Source organism: Penaeus vannamei, chromosome 2, assembly GCF_042767895.1.
Source record: "Penaeus vannamei isolate JL-2024 chromosome 2, ASM4276789v1, whole genome shotgun sequence".
NCBI classification, from domain to species: domain Eukaryota; kingdom Metazoa; phylum Arthropoda; class Malacostraca; order Decapoda; family Penaeidae; genus Penaeus; species Penaeus vannamei.
Genome location: NC_091550.1, coordinates 45,113,428 through 45,125,927, shown reverse-complemented (window position 1 = coordinate 45,125,927; position 12,500 = coordinate 45,113,428). Strand labels below are relative to the sequence as shown.

Sequence of the window (12,500 nt, the reverse complement as noted above, 5' to 3'; positions counted from 1 at the left end):
CTCTCTCTCTCTCTCTCTCTCTCTGGTCAATTTATTTCTCCCTCTGCCACCTTCTTCCTCTCCTTCCTCTTGTCTCTCTCTTCCCTTCATTCCTCTTCCTCTTTTATTCATATCTTCTTATCTTCCATTGCCCCTCCTTCCTTCTATCCCTCCTCTCTCTGTCCTCTTCTTCTCCATACACATCACATCTCTTCCTTCCACTCCCCTCCTTCCTTCTATCCCTCCTCTCTCCTTTCCTTAGACTTCACATCTCCTCCTTCCTTCCCCTCCCCTTCTTTCCTTCCCCCTCTCCCCTCCTTCTTTCCCCTCTCCCCTCCTTCCCCTTTCCCCTCTTTCTCTTCCCCCTCTCCTCTTCCCTTCCCCTCTCCCCTCCTTCCTTCCCCTCTCCCCTCCTTCCTTCCCCTCTCCCCTTCTTTCTTCCCCTCTCCCCTCTTTCCTTCCCCTTCCCCCTCCTTCCTTCCCCTCTCCCCTCCTTCCTTCCCCTTCCCCTCTCCCCTCGCTGTCCTGCAACCGGTTCGAGCAGCAGCGCCTTATTACGCAGTTGTCCCCAGGAGTTTCGTAACCAGTCTCTACAGGTGTGGCATGTTACCTGGACAGGGTGGGGGTGCGAGAGGGAAGGGGGAGGGGGAGGGGGAGGGGGAGGGGGAAAGAGAGGGATAAGGGGAGGGTATGGTAGTAGGGGGTGTTGGTCGATGTCAGCTGTTTAACCCAGTTATTAAATTTCGTTTCGAGGTATCGTGTATTGGTTTTGTGTCTTCCGAGTTAGAATTATTATTTTTTTCTTTTCTGCGACAGTTTTTTATTTTTTATTTTTTTATTTTTTTGCGTGGACTGTCCTGCTGTATTGGAAGTACAATACATTTATTTTTAAAATTAGGATTATACTACGTTGGCCTTGGATAATACCCTCTTGTGGTGGACGTCTTGGATACCTTCTTGGGGTACGGTTGAAGTTACTGGGAAATTACGTTTTGAGTTCGTGGCCGTAATACCTAGGTGGTCCCTCAGAAATCGGCGGGCGCTGATTAGTATCCTTTCGAGAAATCCGAGACCGGGAGTGGTTTGTCACTTGTTTATAAAGAGGCCGATTTGTTGATTTGATTTGGTTGATTTCGTGTTTGTCTTTCTTAGAGTAAAAAGGGAGATTCCAGATTGCCGAGCTGCTTAGGAGCCCCAGAGGTTGTGAATAGAAGTGGGGAATCTGAGTTGCCTGCTGGATTATAACGATTCAGATGCGTTCATGTTCTGGATTTTTTTTTTTTTGGATTTAATTCCTCCACTGCGATTAAGACTTTCACTCGGACACGATTTCCGTCGATTGGTATCCAGAGTTTGCTCCTGCGCGGGTCGGGAGGCGACGGGCGAGCGGCGCGGGGGAGCCAAGGAGGCGAGACGAGGGTTCAAGGGCCGGCTCGGCTCGCTCGCTCGCTCCAGCTGCTTCTTGGTCGCTGAGTTCGGGCGCGGCTGGGGCTCCGGGAGGGGGGGAAGGGGGAAGGGGGGGAGGGGAGCGGAGGGAGGGGGGGATGCGTCCCTTTGGGTTTGCAGTTCGTTTACACTTCCATTTGGCCGGGTGGGTGGGGGCAGCTAGGAGGGGGGGGGCGGAAGTGGATAAACAGATAGATACAGTATGCTTACGCTTGCACGCACTCGGAAACATGTGCATGCACTTGCACATACATGCGTACGCGTATACATACATACTTGTACATGTACAGAGAGAGAAAGAGAGAGAGAAATAGAGAAAGAGAGAGAGAGAAAGAGAGAAAGAGACAAAGAGAGAGAGAAAGAGAGAGAGAAAGAGAGAAAGAGAGAGAGAGAAGAAAGAGCGAGAGAGAGAAGAGAAAGAGAGAAAGAAAGAGAAAGAGAGAAAGAAGAGAGAAGAAAGAGAAAGAGAAGAAGAAGAAAGAAGAGAAAGAGAGAGAGAGAGAAAGAGAGATAGAGAGAGAGAGAGAGAGAGAGAGAGAGAGAAAGAAAGAAAGAAAGAAAGAAAGAAAGAAAGAAAGAAAGAAAGATAGATAGATAGATAGATAGATAGATAGATAGATAGATAGATAGATAGATAGATAGATAGATAGATAGATAGATAGATAGATAGATAGATAGATAGATAGATAGATAGAGAGAGAGAGAGAGAGAGAGAGAGAGAACGGAAACGAGAGAAAAGAAAGAAGAGAGTTAGTGCTTTCGTCACGGCTCACTCACACAACTTTTACTTCAGGCCGATGTGTGCTGTGGGTGGGGGTGCGGTGGAGTGGGTGGGGGGGTTGGAGAGCGAGAGTAAGAGCTGCAGTGAAGGTACGAGAATGACACGTGGAAGTCCCCCTCTCACTCCCCCCCACCATTACTCTCCGTCCCTCTTTCTTCCCTCTCTCTTCCCCCATTCCTCTCATCTTTCCCTTCACTTCCTCTCCCTTGGCCCCTCCCATTCCCCCTCCCCTCCGCCTCTTCCCCAACACTTCCCTTCCCCTTCTCCTTCTCCTACCTTTTTTCCCTTCCCCTTCCCCATCCCTCTCCATAGGAAAGCTGAATTCCAACTCACTCCATAAAAATGAAAGTAAAAGAAAGTTGTGATAAATGCCGGTGTAATATTACGTTTTTTCCCCTCGTTTTTTTTACGCTTGAAAGAAAATCCGCTGAAATGTGTTTTAAACTTTTCCTTGGAGGCAATACACTGCACGTTATTCCGGTGTTTCCGAGTGAGGCATTTCACTTCGACTTGGCACCTGAATGGACTCCCAAGTGCCGAAAATGGTGCCACACGGAACTGGCTCCTTGGTTTCGAAATTCACCTTTTTTTTCTTTTCTTTTCTTTTTATCCTTTCTTTTCTTTTCGTTTCTTTTTTTTTTTGCGTCGGTAATTTCAAACTCTTTGGCGTTTAGGTTGGGAGTATATACGCGAACCAGAAATCCCATGTTAAGAGGAGTACTGTGTTTTGTTTACGTTTTGTGGTTTGTGTGATGAGGGGCAAGGGTGTGTGACGTATGTGTGTAACGTATTAGTGTAGGCCTATAAATGCGTTTTGGTTAGAGAAGTTGTAGTAAGAATGGTAATTCATGAAGTATTTACAACTTCGGAAGCGCTACTCGTTTTTAAGAAAGGTTGAGTGTATAGTGAAGGGTAGAAAGGAAACAGCCACAATAAGAAAATTATATCATTTCGGTGGCTGTTTCTTCTTTTTAATACTGTGTACGTGTTACTGTGTTTGTAAGATGGAGTAGTTTGCACACGGCTCGCGGCGAGGGTTTCAGGGATGGACGCGGTGCCGTGTGCAACTCCCGCGTGCCGTGAGTGGCGTCCTTCGGGAATAACAGGTGATGGATGGGCGCCGAGCAGGAACCTTTTCCTTTTATGCCGGGACGCGAACCGGGTAGGAAATGGGTTAGGAGAGAGGGAGGGAGATAGGCAAGCGAGGGAAGGAGGGAAATAACGAGGGGATGATTGAAAGAAAAGAAAAGGAGAGTGAAAGAATGTTCAAGGCCTACAATACACATAGGACCATTCATAGCAACATACAGAGAGAGAGAAATGAATATGCAGCGACATGCGCTTTCACACATACACTCATACATAAATAGATGGAACATGGGGAAGAGAGAAGACAACTGAGCGAAAGAGAGAGAAAAGAGCGAATGATTGAAAAAAGTGAGCGAATGTGTGAGGCAAGGACACACACACACACACACACACACATCAGCACACACACACACACACACACACACACACACATCACACACACACACACACACACACACACACACACACACACACACACACACACACACACACACACACACACACACACACACACACACACACACACACACACACACACACACACACACACACACACACACACACACACACATGTATATATGTCTATGGAACGCGACGCAAACTGGAAATAAGGCGCGACGGTCCGAGGAGACAACAACCCGCGAGGCTTGAACGAGTGGCTCGGTTTCCCTTGCTGGCGGTACGCGGCGTGGGGGACCGCGAGTGGCCACGGTGCGTAGGCGGGGAAATGGGGGAGCGTGGGCGTCAGGTGTTTGTGCGTTTGCTAGGTGGGGTGGGGGTGGGGGGCGTAGGTGGAGGGAGGTGTGGCGTGGTGGTGAAAGGAGAGAGGATGGGGAGAGGTTAGTAGAGAGGTGGCGTAAGGTAGGTAAGAGTCAGGGAGTCTGATTCAGGTGGTCGCTCTGTTTATCTGTGTATCTATCGGTCTCCCTTTCTTTCTTTCTCCCCTCTCTCTCTCTCTCCTGCTCTTTCTCCTTTTCTCTCTTTCTGCTGCTCTGCCTCCTTCCACTTCTCTCCCTCTCCCTCTCCCTCTCCCTCTCCCTCTCCCTCTCCCTCTCCCTCTCCCTCTCCCTCTCCCTCTCCCTCTCCCTCTCCCTCCCTCCCACCTCTCTCTCCCCCTCTCCCTCCCTCTCTCCCTCCCTCCCTCCCTCCCCCTCTCTCAGTCTGTCGCATTGCAGTGTTATTTGCCCTTAAAGAAAACCAAGGAGAGAAATACTGGCGGGGAAAATAATTGCAAAAGCCAACAAAATACCGATTTTACGAGGGGTCTCAGCCGAGGGAGGGAGCGAGGTGAGAGTGACAAGGACGCCAGACGAAGAAGGCGGGGCGGGAGGGCGGGGAGGGGGAGGGGGAGAGGGAGAGGGCGGACGGAGGAGAGGGACGGGTCGAGAAGTGTAGCATGACGTCCCCGGGGTTTTGCCTGGTGTGGGGAGGGGGCGAGGGGGGTGAAGGGGGCGAAGGGGAGATGGGGGAAGAGGGAAGCATGTCGGACGCGCTGTCTCGATCTCGACCTTCATCTTCTCACCCTTTCTTGTCATTTTCGGTGTCATTTCTATTTATGTCCCGATTCATGTTCTCGTTTTCGTAATCTGTTTGATTTTATCGCCATCGCTTTCACCCTCGTTCTCCTTCTCGTCCTCATTTTATCCCTCATTTCCATTCCTATCCTCACGTCATACTCGCGCTTATTTTTTTTTTTTATCCTTATTATAATCCTCATTCTTGAACTCACTCACGTCCTCCCCCACCTCCCCCCTCTTCCCGTGAAGACTACTGCACTTGGTAAAGAAACCCATCTTTCACCTTCCTCTTTTCCTCCCTTCTTTCTTCCATTTTCCTTGTTCCACTTTTCCATGTGTGTTCCCTTCCCCTTCCTAGTTACCTCTTCTAAGATCCTTCTTGGGTCACTTTCCCTCTTTCTTAATCTCTTTTCACATTTTTCTGGAATGCTCGCTCTCTTCTCATTTCTTTTTCCTCTCCTTTCTCTCACTTCATTTCTTTTTCCTCTCTCGCTCATCTCGTTTCCATACCTTCTTTCCACTTCCTCGTTTCTTCCCCCTTCCTATTTTCTCATGTCGTTTCCATCTGCCATTCTCTTCCCCACTTCCTCTCTCTGCATTTTTTCCTCTTTCCCCTCTCCTCCCCTCTTCCCCCTTTCTCTCCCTTCGCTCCTTTTCCCCTTTCCTCGCTCCTTTCTTCCTCCTGTCCCTCTCCTACCCTCTTCCTCACTTCCTCTCCCTTCCCCTCTCCCCCCCTTTCCCCCTCTTCCCCTATTCTACGCTTTCTCTCTTCTCCCCACTTCCCTTCTTCACTTCTTCCCCATTTAACCCATTCCTCTCTCCTTCCCCATTTCCCCCATTCCTCTCTCCTTCCCCACTTCCGCCTTTCCTCTCTCCTTCCCCATTTCGCCCTTCTTCTCTCCTTCCCCCCTTCTTCTCTCCTTCCTCCTTCCTCTTTCCTTCCCCCCCTTCCTCTCTCCTTCCCCGTTCCGTTCCCCGACCGTCACTTCCGGCACCCAAGTCTCGAGGGAGCAGCTGTTTTCGGCCGCCCCGACGCCCGACCAGCAGCGAGTACCGACGAGCGAGCGAGTGGGACCGACCGACCGTTAGCCCGACGTCGACGCGTTGGGGAAAACTTATTCCGAAAAAAGAGGTTGTGTGATTGGGTTGGCGGGATTCACAAGATTGGGTTGAGATTGGATTAGTAAGATTGAGAGAGAGGGATTTGGTGATTGGCCTTTCAAGATGGGATTATAAGATCCGTTTTTTTCCGTAAGGTAATGGTGGGAGAGTCGGAGCAGCTGTTCGGGAGGTGTGTGTGTGTGCGTGTGTGTGTGTGTGTGTGTTTGGGGGGGGGGGGGTATTGCAGAATTCGTCTGCGATTAGCGTAAATTTGCGACTGGCTAATCCGTAACTCAAGAAGGCTTTTCCTGCCATATGCGAGTGCTTGGGTTTACGAGTGGTTTGTTTACAATTTACGAGTGATTGCTTTTGTGAATGAGTTGTTTACACTTGCCGAGTTTGTTTCGGCTTGCGAGTGATTGATCTTGAGGTTGACGAGTGATTGGGCTTGTAGTTTGCAAGCAATCGGTCTTGCTGTTTGCGATTCCTGCCTCCTGCAATGGCTTTCCAACTCGGGGGTGACGCAATGTGTATCCACCTATGCAACTTCTGCAACTTGGCAAGCCTCATCTCTCGAGGATTACTGTTGTTATTGTTTTAGGTCTTCTCTTTTCCCCTTTACTTCCCCTCTCACTTTTTGCTCGATCTTTGTTCGTCTTTTCTTTTTCTTCCCTGTTTCTCCTTCTCTTCTCGTCTCTCAGGTTTTTTCCCTTTTCTCACTCATTGTTTCTCCTCCCCTTTTCCCTCTTTCCTTTCATCTCCCCTTTTCCTCTTTCCTTTTCTCCTCCTCCTCTCCCCATCCGCTCTTTTCCTTTCTTCTTATCCCCTACTCTCATTCTCTCCTCCTCCTCCTCCTCCTCCTCCTCCCTCCTCCTCCTCCTCCTCCTCCTCCTCCTCCTCCTCCTCCTCCTCCTCCTCCTCCTCCTCTCCTCCTTTCCCTCCTTTTCCTCCTTTTCCTCCTCCTCTGGCTCTCCGTGGGTGCAGCTGCTCCTCGAAGGCTCTGTCGGCCTCGTGCGCTGGAGCTCCTCCTCCTGGCCGCACGCCTTAGTCTCGAGGTCGAGCGTCGAGCGTCGCTTGTCCTTCGCTTGTTTTCCTTCTTTCGTTTTTTTGTTTTTGTTTGTTCTTGTATTTTTTAATGTTTTGTTTTTGTTTGTTCTTGTCTTATTTTTTTTGTTTTTTGTCTTTTTTGTTTGTTCTTTTTCATTTTTTGTTTTGTGTTTGTTTGTTCTTGTCTTTGTTAATTTTTATGTTTTGTTTTTGTTTGTTCTTGTCTTTTTTTTTTCCTTTTCTTTTCTTTTTGTTTAGGTTGTTTGGTTTAAGGTTTTATGTTTGTGCGCTTTTTTTAAGTTGTTTTTTGAATAGATCTATTTTTGTTGTTGTTGTCGGGAGGTATTTTGTAGGGTTAATTTTGCGTGTCGTTGGGGTTTTAAATTTCGGGAATGGCGGGGACGGCTGATGTTTCGTATTATTTGGTGATTTGTAATGGGAAAAAAAGGCAGTAATTATAGTGTAATACACCGCTGCGAAAAGGGACGGAGTTATTAGTTCGGATGAGTCACGGTGAATCACCCTCATTACTCATTATCCTCATCTCACAACTCATGTCTATTTGCCTGTAGTGAGACAACGAAAATTGTTATTTATTTTATTTTTATATATATTTTACGATGATCATTATATTCTACTTCATGATTTTTTATTATATATATATATATATATATATATATATATATATATATATATATATATATATATATATATATATATATATATATATATATATATATATATACGATGAACATTTTTAAAATCCACGTTGACAAAAGGAACGAAAATATTTTCATAATGTGCATGTGTACACATTTTTTCCACGCTGTCGTTAGTGTAGCGCGACGGACGGAAGCACCAAACGACGGACAGCAAGATAGGATAGGAAAGCATTTTTTCTTTTGTCGAGTAGAGGATTTTTTTCTTGTCGAGAAAATATTTTTTTTCTATTGTCGATTAAAACTTTAGATTTTTTTTTGTCGAGTAAAGGATTTTTTTCTATTGAGTGAAGGAATTTTTCTATTGTCGAGTAAAGGATTTTTTTTCTATTGTTGAATAAAGGATTTTTTTTCTATTGTTGAGTAAAGGATTTTTTTCTTTTGTCGAGTAGTTTTTTTTTCTTTGTCGAGTATCAAAGGACTGTGGAGAGGAGGGGGCGTGGGGTTGATGCGAAGGACGTGCAGGTGTAATAAATATTCTCGTGGGTTACTTTTTTGGATTTAAAAGGGGGGGAGGGGGGAATGACTTGATAGATTGTTACTTCTTCGATAGACAGTTATTGCTTTGGTGGGATTTCTTTTTTTGGTTGGTTTGTAGTTGCTTTTAAATTATTGTGGAGAGAAGGGGTTTATGGAGGGGAGTGGATTCCGTGTTTTTTTTTCTTTTCTTTTCTTTTTACTATGCACTATTTATTTATTTATTTTTTGTTTTTCCCTTGTTTCATCAGGAAGGTAATCCCTCTTTCCTACATCTTAACACTGTGTAAGTCTCGTAGTGAAACAGCAAGACCGTGCCTCGAAAGATCCCTCGTGGGCACCCGCAAGAACAAAAGAGATGCCACGTGGACTGTGAGCGCCCCCATTCCCCCTCTCTCTTTCCCCTTCTCTCTCTCTCTCTCTCTCTCTCTCTCCCCTCTCTTTTTCCCCCTCGTTCGACCTGGAACAAGAGTGGCGTCTCGTTCGACCTCCCGTCCGCTCATCTAGGCCTACGCATTTCTTCTTGCGATAAAGGAGAGAAAGGAAAAGAGGAAGAGAGAGAATGCATCCGACGGGGCCACACGACGTCTAGCCAGCGGACGTCCCCTCGACTTTGGCCATCCCTCCTTTCCCCTCTCCCGCCGTCTCCCCTCTTTCCCATTCCTCCTCGGGTGAGGGGAAAGTCCACAGAGGGGAGTACCGCGCCCCACGCCCGCATTCTCGCGTCGTGGAGTGCGCGAGACGTTCCAGGACGCCCGCCCACGCCCGCATTCTCGCGTCGTGGAGCGCGTGAAGAGGGCGAGACCTTCAGGACGCCCGCCCGTCCTCATTCCTCGCCCCCCGCGCCCTCGGCACCGTCACCATAGGTAACGGCCAGCGAAAGATCAAGATGCTGGAGGCGCGCTTCCAGTTCCGATACGTGCTGGTGAGTATTTGGTCGGGTGGGGGGGGGAAAGGGAGTGAGAGGGAAAGGGAGAGGGAGAGGGCGGGTGGGGGTAGGGGGGGAGGGAGTTGGGGTAAAGGGAGTGAGAAGGAGAGGGAGAGGAAGAGAGCGGGTGGGGGTAGGGTTGGATGGGGTCGGGGGTAAAGGGAGTGACAGGGAGAGGGAGAGGGAGAGGGAAAGGGCGAGGGCGGGTGGGGATAGGGGTGGATGGGGTTGGGGTAAAGGGAGTGAGAGGGGAGAGGGAGAGGGGGGGAGAGGTGAATGGGGGTTGGGGTAAAGGGAGTGAGAGGGAGAGGGGTGGAAGAGAGGGATGGGTGGGCGGAGGGTGAAGGGGTTGAGAGGGGAAGGAGGGGATGGATGGAAAGAGGGGATAAGGAGAAGGGGATGGGTGGGAAGAGGGAAAGGTATTGGGAGGGTTAGGAGAAGGGTGGGTGGGTTAGGAGGAGGATGGGGGACCCGGGACGTTAAGGAAAGGGGGGTAGAATGTAGGATGGAGAGGCCAAGGAGGGTGATGGGGAGAGGGATGGGGGTGGGGAGAAGGGGGAAGAGGGAATAAAAGGGGAAAAGTGAGGAAAGAAGTGGTAGTAATTTAAGGGGAAGGTTGAGGAAAAGAAGGGAAGGAAGGAAGGAGGGTAAGGGGGAAGTTGTGGTAATGGCCGAGGTGGGGAAGATAAGAGGGAGAGGAAGAGGGGGAGGAAGAGGAAGAGGAAGAGAAAGAGAAAGATGGGAGGGAGAGGAAGAGGAAGATAGAATGGAGAGGAAGAGGAAGGATAGGAAGAGAAAGAGAGACAGAGAGACAGACAGACAGACAGACAGACAGACAGAGACAGAGACGAAAGTGGGAGAGTGAGGGAGAACGGATGGACGCGGGGGCTAGGGGGGGGGGCTAGAGTTGGAGGATGGGAAGCGTGGAGGTGGGAGGGGGGGGGGGTTGATGGGAAGTGCGTCGGGGGGGGGGGGGGGGGTGAGGTAGCCGCCGTTACGTCCGCCCGAGTAATGATGCCAGTCTTGGACGTGGCCGGAAGTGCTCGTTACCCAGGTAGCGCAGGTAACCTTCCTCACCTGCAAGTAACGGGTATTTGGAGGTAGAAGGCGATTAGGGGAAGAGAAAGAGGAGTAGGGGAAGAAGAGAAGGAAGTGGAGAAGGAAGAAGAGAAGGAAGAGGAGGATGAAGAAGAGAGGGAAGAGGAGGAGGAAGAAAGGGTGGAGGAGGAGGGGTGCGGTGGTGGTGGAGGTAGAGGAAGGGAAGAAATGATGAAAAAAAAGAAAAAAATAAGTGGTGGAGACAAGAGGTGAAGGTGTAGAAGAGGGAGATGATGAAAAGGAAGGAAAGGGAAGTGGTGAAGGTGGATTGCGGGAACGATGATGATGAGATCGAAGAAGAGGAGGGAGGAAGTGGTGAAGGAGGGCGGTCGAGAACCATGGTATAGGTGGTAGAATGGCTACGAATGGATATGAAAAGCACAAAGGCATGGGTGGATGAGAATGGATAGGAAAAACACGAAGACATAGGTGGGGGAGAATAGATACGAAAAACACAGACATAGGTGGGTGAGAATGAATAGGAAAAGCACGAAGGCATAGGTGGGTGAGAATGGATAGTTAAAGCACAAAAGCATAAGTGGATAAGAAGAGAAATGTGCATGTGAGTAGAGGTGGGGGGAGGGGGCAATTGGGAGGTAATAGGGAATTTAGAATTTTCTTAAAGGGTGTATTCGAGTCAATAAAAGGGGATTTTTTTTATGGAAATTGATCGATAGAACTTTTTTGAGTTTTGAGTTTTGCAACAGGAATGGAGGCTTAAGGGTTGATTTAAAGAGTCGAGGGGAAGAGTGGTCTTCGGTGGGGAGGAGTTGAGTGAGGACTTTGAGGTTGATTCTCGTAAGGAAGGGAAGGAGAAGGGGAATAATTTGAGGAAGTGGAAATAGGGACGGAGAAGGAGGGTGGGAATAGGGACGGGGAAGGAGGGTGGGAAGAGGGAGAAAAGGAAAGGGTTCATTAGACGCGTTTATGGGAAGTTTATAGGAGCGTGGAAGAAGAGTTAAGGGGGAGAGGGGACGAAGATGAAGGGAAAAGGGGAGAGGAGGGAAGAAGGTGAAGGATAAAGGGAGAGAGGGAAGAAGGTGGAGGGGAAGAGGGAGAAGGAAAAAGTTGTAGGGGGAGAGGGAAGAAGGTGAAGGGGAAGAGGGGGAGGGAAGAAGTTGAAGGGGGATAGGGGGAGTGGGAGGGATAGGGGGAGAGGGAAGAAGGTGAAGGGAAAGGTGGAGAGGGAAGAAGTTGTAGGGGGAGAGGGGGAGGGGGAGAGGGAAGAAGGTGAAAGGAAAAGGGGAGAAGGAAGAAGTTGTAGGTGGAGAGGGGGAGGGGAGGGAAGAAGGGGTAGGGGGAGAGGGGGGTGACGGAGGAGCCCGCCGGAGCGAAAGGCGGTGCAAGAGGTCGGACGGACCTGCGTTGTATGCTGTAACTGTACCTAATGAGCTTAGGGACAGCCCCGTGCTCTGCCACTCGTTATTCTGCGATGATTTTGTTTGTTCGTTGATGAGGTCGGTGTTGGGGGGAGTGGAGTACGTTATGAGCGTTGTTTTTGTTATTTTTGGGAGTTGTTTTATTTGCTTTTTGTGTAAAGGAGGTATTTTGCGTCTTTTTATTTCTGTCGGTGTTATGGATTGGAGTATTAATGAATATTGTGTGAAAAATGGAGTATCCATTTTATACTTAAATGTCTTTTCTCATTTCGTAACGTTAACCGCAATTGTGAATGAACAGTTAGCGACCGAATCATTTTGGAAAAAAATATGATAAAGATAAAAAAGCATTAGCCTTTCTCTCAAAAAAGTACAATCGATTTGACAACTGAAACTCGAAATGCACGAGTGATTTGATAACTTTTTTTTTATGTGAGACTCATTTCCCGGATATGCGAGCCTATTTGGATGAGTGTGAGGGTGTGGGCGTGGAGGTGGGTTGATGGGCGTGAGGCGTAGCGAGGCGGCGTTCCAGTGTTTCCCGGAAATAATAGCCTTTATAATCAATAACATAAAAGGTCTTCGTTTTAGACTTTGTCTCTCTGTCTCTGGTTCTGTGTGTCGGTCTATGTCTTTCTCTGTCTATCTCTGTAAGTCTGTCTCTGTCTCTCTCTGTCTCTCTCTGTCTCTGTCTCTCTCTGTCTCTGTCTCTGTCTCTGTCTCTGTCTCTGTCTCTGTCTCTGTCTCTGTCTCTGTCTCTGTCTCTGTCTCTGTCTCTGTCTCTGTCTCTGTCTCTATCTCTGTCTCTGTCTCTCTCTCTCTCTCTCTCTCTCTCTCTCTCTCTCTCTCTCTCTCTCTCTCTCTCTCTCTCTCTCTCTCTCTCTCTCTCTCTCTCTCTCTCTCTCTTTTTTTCTCTCTTTCTCTCTTTCTGTCTTTCTC

General features: G+C 48.5%; 1 protein-coding gene across 3 annotated transcripts in view; it reads left to right on the top strand.

Moving 5' to 3' along the window:
* The window catches only part of LOC113816307 (AKT-interacting protein), a 98,373-nt gene that overhangs the window by 44,683 nt on the left and 41,190 nt on the right, over positions 1-12,500 (top strand). Inside the window, exon 1 of one of the 3 annotated variants that reach the window (XM_070137347.1) lies at positions 8,956-9,081. The exons of the other annotated variants lie outside the window; for them this stretch is intronic. Within the exon in view, the coding sequence (XP_069993448.1) occupies positions 9,046-9,081 (36 nt within the window). The 5' untranslated portion in view covers positions 8,956-9,045. Of the gene's footprint in view, positions 1-8,955; positions 9,082-12,500 lie in introns of those variants that run through there. 3 annotated transcript variants of the gene reach the window in all.